Source organism: Gastrolobium bilobum, unplaced genomic scaffold, assembly GCF_033153095.1.
Source record: "Gastrolobium bilobum isolate Gb01-03AN ecotype WA unplaced genomic scaffold, APGP_CSIRO_Gbil_v1 utg24763, whole genome shotgun sequence".
NCBI classification, from domain to species: Eukaryota; Viridiplantae; Streptophyta; class Magnoliopsida; order Fabales; family Fabaceae; genus Gastrolobium; species Gastrolobium bilobum.
The window spans coordinates 472496-485733 of record NW_026898295.1 but is presented as its reverse complement, the minus strand read 5'-3'; the positions used below and the strand labels follow the sequence as shown (position 1 = coordinate 485733).

The window sequence follows — 13238 nt, the reverse complement described above, 5'->3', positions numbered from 1 at the left end:
GGAAAATCATAGTGTTTTTAAAATTTTAATTTATTTCAGGGTTATAATGGTCTTTATATTTATATTTTTTTAAGATTTCAATACCAAAACAACGTCGTTTTAGAAATAAATGCAGATAACTTATCTGCAGTAACTGTAGAAATATTTTCCCCTTATATAATTTAATAAAATTAGTGCAGTACCCAGGGAGGATAAAAATATCTAAATTTTTGTCGGCGTCTGTCGCACGTACGTCTCGCTAAAAGAAAGAAACGTAGTTATACTCAATCAATAATAAGATATCTTAATATACAACTATGTATACAACAGCAACAGTGATGATATGCATTTTGTTTTACCAAATAGAAATGATCCAAACATGAGCCAAATTTCTTGCACTCAACACTATCCAGGACCATTAATAGCACCCTACAAAGACAAAAAAAAAAACATGAAAAAAAACAAATATCCTGCAAAAAAAACAACTGTGAATACAATATAAAATGAACTTATCCTCTATATTAGTCTTCAATTCTTTTCATTGATTCAACAATACTACAAAATAAATCGAATGAAAACACGTGAATAAAAAAATTCAATTTTCAGCTTAACATGAAGGAAATAATTACAATTAAAAAAATGAAAATCAAAAAACATATCAACACCCTTGTATGATAATAAAAAAATTGTAGACAACGTTAATGGTGCTATTTGTAACATTCTCATCATCATCAAGTATTAAAATTTTCAATCCCTATTTGCTTTTTACCCTTGATAGTGCAACATATAATTGCCCATAAGTGAAGACAGGCTTAGGAAGATAAACGCCAACATGAGAAAGTGTCTGTCCTTGAGATTTATTGATAGTCATTGCGAAAAAATAAAATAAAAAAATATTGTTGTTATTATATAATTTAATAAAATGCAAAAAAATCTTTATGCTCATACTGTGGTATCTTTTTTAATTTAATATGCATCTCACAATTATTATATTTTAACTGATAAAAAAACAAGCATCTTAACATCGAAATCTTATATGCTTTTTTTTTATATGAATTCCATGACATTTAGAAGTAATTTTGAGTCCAATTAATACTTGAACCTAGTAAAGCTGATTTGCTTTCATAATTTAGTTTTAATACTACTAAATAATCAATAAATAATAGTAGAGGAAAATAATCATATTGTTTAGTTATAAGCTTGTGTGAATAAAAAAAGTTGTATAAATTAGATATTCGAATTATTACGAGTGAGAACTAGTGATGAATAATTTTGATCGATTGCATGAAGTTATAAATGTACACCTTCATGTTTATCGAAAACAAAAAAACAAACCCTAATGCCCTGTTACTTACAACAACAAATAAAACCTATTCAATATTTATGAAAATAAAATTTAAGGGTTTAATGTTTTCGATGTTTTAGGAGATAAAATTATCTACTATACACACATAAAATTATATGAGATCTAAATGGGAGCATGTCAGAAGAAAAAAAAGAAAGAAAAAATTGAGTCTTACATACTTTTATGTGTAAATTTTATCAAATAACACAAGAAATATCAAAGCTAAAATTTAAATAGGAGAAATTTTGACACTTCACTTTTATGTACTTACAATCATAGTTTGACTTTGAGCAGTAGAATATGAAACATTAACTGAAAATAATTTAAACTTAAATTAAAAAAATAACTTCACCAAGCTCTTTATATTTGGGCATCTTGCTTTTCAATGCACTTTTTAAAAATACACATATCTAACAAAGACGTAAGCATATAAATTGATATTTAATGGTACGTTATTTTTTGAAATCCTCAATCTATTATTATTTTTAGAAAACTGGATAACAATATAAAATCAAGTAATTTATTTCATTTCATTTGACCTGTAATAACAAACTCAAACTTTAGATCTAATTTCCATGAAATGACATTCAAATTTTTACTGATATTCTTTCTCATGACGAAAAACGGCAAAGCACCCTCCTCCAACAAGGAAATAAAAATGAAGGAAACACAAATTGTCTTTATTTACAACAAATATCGTCACAGTTGGACAGAAAAGATTTTCCAACTGATGGAATCAGCTCAAATGCCGGCTTGGACACAACACTTTTGACCTGATGTGAATAAATGATACCCCCTCGTTGATTAGAAGATAACCACGTTGAATACGTAAAGCCGTTTCTGGCTTTCAACTGAAACCTTATTGAGCACAGAATGCTCAAATAAATCAAGAAAATCAAGCCAATTCATCTATTTGTCAACGAAATCAATTTGATACACAATTTTTCTAGCCACCCTATACACCACCGTAGTCTTCTTTCTTCAACAAAACCACAGTATGAATATGGCAATGGCATTCGTCATAAATAGTAACATCGGAAAGGGTGAGTGAGAATTGAAAATAAGATTAGCGTCTGTTGTTCTCTTTTTCCTCCAGTGTTCTTTTCTGTCGTTGCGCATTTCTAGCTGCAACAATTTCGGAATCCTTACTTACGGATTCATCTGACTTACCAGCATTCCTGTCCCAGAATGGCAAGCCACCATTCGATGATGCTGCATTTCGCACAGCCCTTGGTATTTTCAATGGTGAATCTGGGTCCACAATATTTCCCTCTGCCCTGGGAACAGAGGCAGCATTTTCAGGTCTAGATGAGCGCCTTCTATGTGTTATTTTCACAGGGACATTTGTTTCTGTAATGTTACTATTTTGTTTCTTGGGGTTGGAGACTTCAGAATTCTGTGGCTGCGAGGAAGGTGGCGGATCTGAAATAAGGATTATGGTGGATTTCCGCAATTTCTTTCTCTGATTACCCTTCAGGGCATTTGATTTGACCTGCAATAAGAGACAGTTATGCTTAACTGGGCTAGGACAAAAAATATCTTTACTTATGTACTCGTGCATTTTTGAAGTCCTTTAAATTTAATAATGCTGAAGATATGCCCCTGGGAAGATACAAAAGCATTTGAGACATTGGATTCTCTGAAAAGTATTTCCAATATTGGGTTTTTAAAATGGGAAAAAATACTCTTATGTTACATGTGATTAATTTTTCTCCTACACACCTTTCGATAATTGTGCCATCTTTTTCTTTTCTTTTATTTTTATTTCTCAGGTAGTGGAGCCTACAAATTTATCTATATGACATGAGATAATTATCTTCTTTAACATGAAATAACTTATCTCTTTTAACATGAGATTAATAAAACTCTTTTAAAATCTACCAAATATAATTTTAAAAAATTAAAATTATAAAAAAAATTATTAATAAAAAAACTAAATTTATAACTTAAATAAAAAAGTTAAAAGCGACATCATTCTTTGATCGAAAATAGAATAAAAAAATTAATTTTAAGATAGTAGAATGTTTTACAATTATTTAACACGTGAAAATGGAACAGCTTAAATCAGAGTAAAAGAAAGAGAAAATTTTAATTAAATTATTAGGAAAAGTTATAAATATCATTAAATATATAAAGTCAAAACATTAATAAAATCATGGGTTTGGTGTTTGTCACTTTCTCTCTCCCATGATTTTTATTTTTTGTGTCTATCTCTCTCTTAAAATGACATATATTTTCTTTTAGAATGACATCTTTATGTCATTTAAAATGACAAACACTTTTCCCTAAAATCATACTAAAAAAATATAAAAAAATGTAACAAAATCGAGATTTGTTATTTAAAACATCTAAAAAATAATTACATACAAATTTTTAATATAATTTAAGGAAAAGTTCATCAATGCCCCTGTAATTTGCTTTAGAATCACCTATGCCCCTGTGGTTTTTTTATCACATATGCTCCTGTGGTTTGCAAAAGGGTATGTTTTTTCATCACATATGCCCCTGTGGTTTTTTATTTTTTACAAAGCACAGGGGCATATATTATAAAAAAAACCACATGGACATAGGTGATTCTGAAGCAAACCACAGAAGTATTGGTAAACTTTTCTTATAATTTATAAATATAAAATAACCCTTGCTGAGATGGTTATAATTAAGATACCCAGAATACTGGCTAAAGATTAAGACAATTCGAAAAGAAATCATTGATATGATCAAATAGAGCCAATTCAAAGAAAATTAAAATTGACAGTTAATGTAAAAGTGTGTTGAAAGGATTATATTACCAGCCTACTTTTATTATAGAAGAATTTTTTTTTCCTTAACTGACAATTATTAATATCATTAAATACAAAAGTAATTGTAAAAGTAATTACAAACTTTATTAAAATGCATAGTTAGTGATAGCAAATTCAAATATAATAATAATTATTATTATTGAATTAAAATTGACATTTCATTTTCATTTAATAGTGGTTTCTATAATGCATTACATGCATTCCTTTAATGATATAAAGTTAATCCTTTAATGATATAAAGTTAATTGAAAATAAATAAATTATATTATTTAGTAATAACAAAACATGCAATGAATAAGAGGAATATCTTACATTTTTAAAATAAACAAATAATGTGAAAAATAAAGAATAGAACTCAAAAGTCATCGATCTAAAATAAGGAAAGAGTTATACTTACAAATTTTGTACTTACAAACTAAATTATATAACCAGTTCATAGTTTAGTTCGTAAAAATTTGTAAATATATGTCAAAACTTCAAACAGATTGTAGTACTTGCAGCTCCAATGCAATAGTGACATGAAAAAAATGAGATGATTTAAATCAAATGTTGGCTTTTCAAAGGATGACTAACGCGCACCTGTGTATTTCCTATGTCAGACAGAGGTTTCCTTGGCCCTTGGTCACTGTTTGTCTCGGCAAGCCTATCAACCAGTGCTCCCTGAAGTAACTCTGCACCTTGAGTAGCTAGAAGGCGGTCTCCGTTTGTCTCGTCAATACTTCCGGTCCTTTGAACCAATCCCGATTGTGTTGGCTCCATTGACTCATTCGAGATTGATGTTCTGTTGGCACACTTGGTCGCTAGGCAACCGCAAGAACTCCCACAACTGCTGCCCATAGCTTTGCACTTGCATTTTGTTGTCTTGCACGTCGAGGTTTTACTACAAGAGCAGCAAATATCTGATGCAGTTTCCCCAGATGCACCTACAAGTCTATCTCTTGAATTGTCTACGAAATCTTCTGCATTGATAATATTTAACTGATTATTTTCCATGCTCGAGTGTCTGCTTTTGGATTTCCTTTTCCTAACCCTTAATTTTCCTGACTCTTTCCACTCATCATCTGTTGCCTCTACATCATAATCATCTGATTCTGTCTCAGATATATCCATGTCCTCCAGTAGAAGGGTAGATCGGCGGTGTTCCTAAAGTTAAAATAAGTAGCAGCGAATTAAATGATAACTAATTGCTCATCAACTGCAGTGCTAAAAATGCAATTGATTATGACATAGAATCCTTTGCAGGCATTGTTGTGAGAGCTAGTGATATGTGAGACCTACCGGCTTGCGCAAATCATACTTGTGACCTCCAACATTCAAGTCAGAATATTCTGAATCCCCCACAGATCCTGAGTATCTCTTCAAAGCTTCACTCTACCATACAGTTCAAATGATATGGGAAAAACTTATTAAAAAGAAAATACTAAAATTTTTGGGAATCAAACTGCTAAATTAGGACATATAATAACTTCAATCATACAAAGTACTGCTAAAATTTGGGAAGGAGGAAGATTGACAAGTTTCAATATATGGGTACAATCTACCTGCAACTTCAACTTAGAAGTAAGTTCAGCTTTTATCATTTCCAACTGTCGAAGTGAGTAGCTTAACCTTACTACTTTTTCTTTAAGATCTCTTATTTCTATGTCCTTTTCTCTGCTGATTACTTCTTTATCTCGCAATGAACACCTGAGATAAAGAGAAGCGAGAGGAAAATGCCAGTCATATAATCACATTGCATTTTACTTGGTTAAATCATGGACCAAAACATGACACAGAGATAAGCATTAACCTGGACGAAGACGCCATATTGAACAAATAATTCATCAAATTCTTGGCATCAGCAAGGGATCGGACTTGGTTCCAACGTCCTTTGCCACTAAAAACCCGTTCCTGCTCTTCTGCCTCTGACAACTGGGATGCCATAGACACTAATGTTGTGGAAGAAGTAGAAAGCATGTTTTCAAGGGAAAATATCCTAGAATTTCTTGCCCCAGGAGACATCGATATGGGCCAATCACTACATTAACACCCAGTCAATGAGAAAGTTTGTTAAACAAAGATTGCGAAAGAAAAAACACAAGACTGTACAGTTCTTGAAGGAAAAATAGTTAACTGCAAGGCATTTCACCTTGTATTATTTTGCTTCATCATATCTGCTTCTTCCTTTAACCTGGTGATTTCCTTGGCCATTTTAGCTCTCCTGAAATGACAAGCAATAATTAAATGAATCTATATATATATATATATAGATTCATATATATATATATATATATATATATATATATATATATATAAATAAGAATAATAAGTCTTACACCTAATTTTAACTGTTTACTACAAATTTATTAATCATGTGCGTCATTAGATGTAAGTGCGGTCAATGGCTAAAATTAATAGTGTATCTTTTTCTCAATTTTGTTTGTTGATCCTATTTATGTTTAATGGTTCTTATTTATTAAATATTTGAGCCATTAGATATAAACAAATCAATGATCAAGATTTGGTGTAAAACTTCTTATTCTTACACCGGTATAAGAATATCCTGCCCCTATATATATATAGAGGTAGGATCCTTTGACACCGGTGTCAAAGGATCCTACCTCATATATATGAAAAAATATTTCTACAGCCACTTTAGATAAAGTTATCTACAGCTGCCCTTTATAACTATGTACTACCGGTAGTACATAGTTATAACATTAAAGTTGTTTTTTTTCTCTTTCTCCACATTAGCATACGGGTTCTGAAAAGTGACTAAGGAGGAGAAAAAAAAAATAACTTTAATGTTATAACTATGTACTACCGGTAGTACATAAATGGTAGTTGTAAATAACCTTATCTAAAGTGGTTGTAGAAATATTTACCGTCGTAACATATAGGAATGCTTAACAGAGAATGTTTAGTCCTCGCTATAAAATTGTCATACCAGCTTGCTAGAATCACTGGGAATTCAACTTAAATTACTAAGTTTTTTATTTCATTGCAAAAAATTAACCATAATTACATTTATTCTCTTTAGGATCTGCCGTTGAATGCTTACAGACCAAAATAATCACAGTAGGAAATCGTTTTGAAAAATCCCTCAAAAACAATGCTGATAACATCCACAGGTAGCTAACTCCTAAACACATGTATGCCAAGAAAATTAGAAAATAATCAGTCCAAGTTTTCTCATCTTTCAAGTCTGGCTTGTATGGGGAAGGTATAAAACACCAAATCTTGCATACAAAATAAATACAATGCTGACATAATTAATATGTCTAGTGTCTCGAATTGGCTAATCCACACTTCACTTCTATTTTAAAAAAGGTGAAAATAACATAAATTATCATATTCTTACAGATGTAAAAAAAATGGGGTTTCCAACCTCTCATCCATCACCTTATTGCATTCAAAACTCAAACTTATGCTCATAAATTTAATCAGGCACTCCAACTACGGATTTTAGAATAATCTTAAAGTGGAAAAGGACACATACTCTTCCATTTGATGCTCATATTCTGAACGTACTTCATGTACTCGGACAGTGACTTCTAGCTCATGCTCAATTGCCTTCATCAAAGCCTTCAAAGAGAAAAACACATGTGAAACCAAAACACCAAGACATCCCACTCCTTACCATGCATGAAAATATGATGCGTAGTCTAATCAGTATGCCAAGAAACCAGAAGTTAATAACCAGCAAAATCAAGCACACATCAATGTTTAATAAACAAATTAATCATTGTGTACAATTTACAAATTCATCATAAAGTTATCAGTACCTGAATTCCAGGACCATTCCCACCTCCAACACCTGTGTATAAAACAATATATTGTCAGTTATTGGTAAGCAAGCTCACAAAATAGGAGAAAGAGCTGCATGACACAGTAAATCTCCTAACCCATAGTTTCACGCGAGGAAGCCCTTCGAGATTCCAGAAGTTCTTTCAGCCTTTTTGTGGCCAGGGAAGCTTCTTCTGTCTTCCTTTGCAATACCTGTGATGGACACATAAATAGTGGGATAAACAGTATCGAAATTAGACAGCAACAACAATTAATTTGAACACCAACTCACCATCTTTTGTCTCTGATTCAATGCTAACAGCTTATGCATCTCATATTCATTCCTTCTGCCCTCTTTCTTAAGCTGGTTATTAATCAAAATATGTATCAGAAGACTTACTGTCATCATTCATTATTAATCTATTTGTTGAAACAGTTCTAGTTAGAGATGTTGCCGTGCTTCTGATAAAGACTAGAAAGTGTTAATCCCTGATCCCTCTACACGGGTAAGAGATAAAAGTATAGATAAGACCAGTATCAGATGTAAAAAAGACTACCAGAAGTTGGGAAAAGATTACCTCTATATGACTATTGAATGGAATAACAAAGTAACAACGAGATTGTTATTTAAAAAATTAAAGGAAATTCTTCCCTTACGGATTTACCTGAAGAACTTCTTTTTCGCGTGAAGCTTTCCATAACCTAAATTGTTCAGATTCCTGCTTAATCTTTTGTTGAAGTTGAACCTAAAGAAAATAAACTATGATGAGTAATGCCCCAAAAGGACAAAAAGTTTTCCACTTGTAACTGAAAATGCAAGTTTTGCAAGGATCATTCCACCTTTTGAGCTTTAATTCTCTGGATTTCATCCTGAAGACGTTTTGCAGCCTCATCACTCTTCTGTTTTTGTCTCAAAAGTTGAGCCTGAGCATCTTGTTTCTTCTTCAGCTCAAAGACCTGAAAAGCAAATAATCAGTTTATAGGATTGAATGGGCATTGAGCATTGACACAATCCAAATAATAAGTCACCTGTGTTTCAAGAGCATTCAACTTTTGAAGATAATCCTGCTTTAACTTTTGAGCACCGTCATCAGGGGTGTATGGAATTTTTGCTAGATTGTACTTAAGTTCCTCAATTTCTTTCTACCAATAATATACGGGAGGAATACGGTTATTACACTAACTTTTGAAACGTAAGAAAACCAAGATATCAGAGCACAGAATAATTACCTGAAAAATTTTCTTCTCTTGTTCCATCTCAAGAAGTTTCTTTTCATAATGATGCCTGAGAAATGTAGTATCAGCATTATTGTACAGCTTCATTTCAGCCTTCAACCAGAGAAAAAAGAATAATTAAAAAGTAGAAATATGTTAAAAATAATCATATCCCTACAAAACATGTGATACAATACATTTAAGCCAAGCTTAGCGGTTTGAAAGCATAAGTGTTGTGAATTTTCATAATTCGAGAAAGGTATTAACCAATCATTACAGCAAGATAAAGTAAATTCTACCTCCTTTTGTTCAAGTTTCATATCCAACTCTTTGAGCTCTTTATCCAACTTTTCTTGAAGAGATGAGTGTTCTTGCTCCTTTGCATCATCTTCTATTTCATTTGTAAACAACGTACAAATATTCAAAAAAATATCCATTGATATTTAGGATGAAATGCCAATTTACAGAGATAGAAAAATCCAAATAAACAAAGTAAAAAACGTTTGTTTAAGAAGTCCAAATGCTGCTGCAGTATCTTTCAGAATCTAATAGGTTATCCTAAAAATTTGATGGATGGACTCGTCTCAACCAAAACAAATTTTTAGCATTAACACTCAATAAAAGATGCATTGTGCCACAATACTAAAATTAAACAAATTGTCCAAAGTACTACCTGTTATGTCCACAGCTTTGCTATCACAATCAGATGAAAACTCATTATCAGGTGCAAATAAAGCATTCTTTGATCCGTACCCATCATCATCAAAATCAACACAATCAACAAAACGGCTTGAATTCGCGGCATGTGAAGCTTTCAAACGTAGGATTTTCCCTTCCAGTTCTTGGATCTTTGAGACATAAGATCTCACTAGGTCATAATCCTAAATATGAGTTCAGACCATGTTTCAGTGATGGATCTACTACTTCTGAAAATTGTAACCATGCATTAAAAAGGACTTTATGCATTCAAACCTGATTTGAATTTGAGTCAATCTCATCCCAAGATTTACCGTTTCGAATTGATTCTATTTTCATAATCAATTGGTCTTTTTCAACCTAAATTATTTTTTAAAAACCTTGAGTGAGGTCCAATATCTTGAAGTCAAAAGCACGACAAATATATCGTAAAGAACTCACAACATTTATCACAACTGAAAAGGGAGAACACACGGGATCAAAAGAAGACCTGAGAATCGAGAGCATGTTGTGCAAAACTCTCACAAGTTACTTGACGTCTTTTAAGCTCCTGCTGTAGCTCTGCATTGCTTGCTTCAAGTAAGGATATTTTGTGTTTAAGAATCTGAACAACAAAAAAAAAAAAAACAATAAAGAATATTAAGAACTTAGAAACACTGCTGATACTTTTCAAAATAGCTGATCGAAAATATAGGATATAGGTAAAAACCGAGGAAGAGAGATAAAAGAAATACTCATAATAATGATATGTTCGACGATAGAATAATGATATGATATGATATTTTTCGGATATTCTAACAATAACAATAACGATGTACCTGAAGCTCCTCAAATGGTCCACTGGCATCACCTCTATAAAATAGGAGCTCAGCTTGCAATTGCTCAATCTGACTCCTCATTGTCTGCACCTGAGCTGCCACTGGATCACGATTAATCTGATACAAGAAAATTCCCGTTGTTCTGAGTAAGAAAAACAAACGACACCGCCCTGAGTTAAAAAACTGAGAAGAAAAAGATGAATACAAAGCACTTACAATTGCCTTGTTCTGAATGTTGCGAGCACGATTTGCGTACTTTAAAGTGTTCAATGTCTCTTCAGCATTTGTGTCGGCAGGACTAACACATGCTGTAACATTCCCAGCAGATTATATGATACATGCGACGATGGAAAATATAAAAATGTCAAAACTCTTATTATGCATTGAGTGTGTACCTATCATCACCGTTTTGCTGTTTCCTCCAAGAGAATCCTACATTTTCATTATCCAATTGATGTCAGAATAGGATAATATTAATCCATGGCGTAGATATTTTAAACTAAACATGACAGAGTTCCGAGATAGGAATGGCAATAAATCCTACCCACATGACATTTTAGCTCGAGAGTTTTCATATACCAAACAAAATGACGAGGCGCACTTTAAACAATACAAGAATTCATGAGTGAACATTCATATATAAGTACTGTTTTATGTCCTCCTATTGTTTCTTACATTATTTCTCGTTGAGAAAGAATCATCCATAAAATGGGCTACGCAGGCAGAATTATGAAGTATACTACTTGTATTGCTTAAACAAATATTGCACAAACCTGCAGTAGGCGTGTTAATTTGCTATCCCGATATGGCACATGGCCTCCGTCTTTTCGCTTTTTTTCATCTCCTAATGCACTAATTACATTTCCAAGAGCCAATAAGCCCTTGTTGATATGAATTCCTAATCCATGAAAAATAATAATTAATTATTAAATAACAGACAACTTGAATTTACAAAGGAGTCAGCTTGCAGAAAGGGCATTAATTAACTCAAATTTCAAAATTTTATGTTAACAATTCTACAGAATCAATATTATTTTTGTATTAATTCTATTCCTAACCGCATAATTCTTTTGTATCATTAACAGTGATAAATACCTTCTTTTAAACGCATGCCATTTGCACCAGTTCGTTTTGCACGTTCAGAACCAGCTAGGTCCACTAAATGGAGCTTGGCACATAAGATATCATCACCGTTCTTTTGCTCCATTGTGATTGTGAATATAGCATGCGAACGACTAGACAAAGCATAAGAACCGTGCAGTTAACATACTATATAAACTAATTTCCCATCAATGTAAATTTCATAAGCGAAAAAATCTGGATACTTTTTTATGGCATTTTACCTTGATTGACTATTCATATTTGTACTCCCAGTGGCACGTGACAATGAACCATTTAAGAGATAAGATGTCATTTCCTCTTTTGTCTTAACTTCGGCCTCAGTCACACCAGCAAGTGTTATTCCTCCATTCCCGGTTTCTCTGATTTGTATGGGGACTCTGGTGGGCGCAGCGATATTTGCAGTAGATGTCACTTCTCCTCTAGAAGAATTGGGATCAAGCAAATCAAAAACCTCTTCCTTGAATATCTGTCATTTTTCAGCAGATCAAGTTTCAAAAGTCTGATCTCAATTGCCAATTACAAGGAAATTCATAACTAATGATAGTATTATTTACCTCAATAAATGACACTCTAATCAAAAACTCTCTGGAGTCCTTCAATGCCTTGACTCTTTCGAATATGGTATCTAATACCCTCGGTATAATTCCACCACTACTTCCCTCTCCATTATAATTGGTACCCATAGTGTATGTTTTCCCAGAGCCCGTCTAACAAAATGAGGGGAAAACTCAATTACAATTAACAACTATAAAAGTGCAGACTACTGATAAAAAAACATATATTTCTAAAATGAAATTTTCGTATTCATCAGGGCATACATAACCAACAACATACGAAAATTATACCTGTCCATATGCAAGAACCGTGGCATTATAGCCAGAGAAGAGTGCATCCACAAGGGGTGCTACACATTCATCGTATATTGTAGACGAAGATGGCCCCGTACTACCATATACATAATCATAGGTGAACGAATGAGACCCAATTTGCACCTACCGAACACACCAACAATTATAAGGCTCCAATTTCATAGATTTTTATATTTCCAACATACACCAAAGCTTAAACTTGAACATTGCCAAATAGTTTATATTGTTGAGCAAAAAATATAAAATGCAAGAATAAAATAAGACCTGAGGTTCGCCGGAAGCAACGGAAATGCAATCTGCGCAACCTAGAAGAAGCTCTGACGTAATCAGGGGGCGAATGTTGACGGCAACTCGCACGCATTGCGTTGAATCTGTGTTCCTCCCATCCGAGTTCTCCATCTCTACCTAACTCAGCCCGTCTTGGAAACCCTAGAACCCTAATTCGATCGCGAAAGTCAGCACCGCATTATTTTAAAAACCGTGATGAATGTGAAAAACATGAAGCGCTGAAGCTGGTGAAATTCTGAACAATTCAAGCAGAAGGGGATTTGGTGTGTGAGCTTGCCTAGTGTGACAGAGAAGAGAAGGAAGAATCAACAGAAAAGAGAGGGCTCTCTGCGTCGTCGTG

General features: G+C 32.9%; 1 protein-coding gene across 1 annotated transcript; it reads right to left on the bottom strand.

The window, feature by feature from the left end:
* Positions 1-2390: 2390 nt before the first annotated feature.
* LOC133314589 (kinesin-like protein KIN-4C) lies at positions 2391-13009 on the bottom strand. The gene is made up of 28 exons (XM_061516083.1): positions 12875-13009; positions 12587-12733; positions 12296-12448; positions 11963-12207; positions 11715-11854; positions 11393-11517; positions 11015-11051; positions 10836-10927; positions 10620-10736; positions 10292-10405; positions 10078-10161; positions 9778-9986; positions 9405-9504; positions 9121-9219; positions 8920-9033; positions 8731-8847; positions 8556-8636; positions 8183-8254; positions 8010-8103; positions 7890-7921; positions 7604-7689; positions 6254-6325; positions 5915-6142; positions 5667-5811; positions 5404-5496; positions 4705-5268; positions 2687-2816; positions 2391-2596 (listed from the first exon to the last, which is right to left on the bottom strand). Exons 1-28 carry the CDS (start codon positions 13007-13009, stop codon positions 2391-2393), a joined length of 3831 nt encoding a protein of 1276 aa, XP_061372067.1.
* Between the last annotated feature and the right edge of the window lie 229 nt (positions 13010-13238).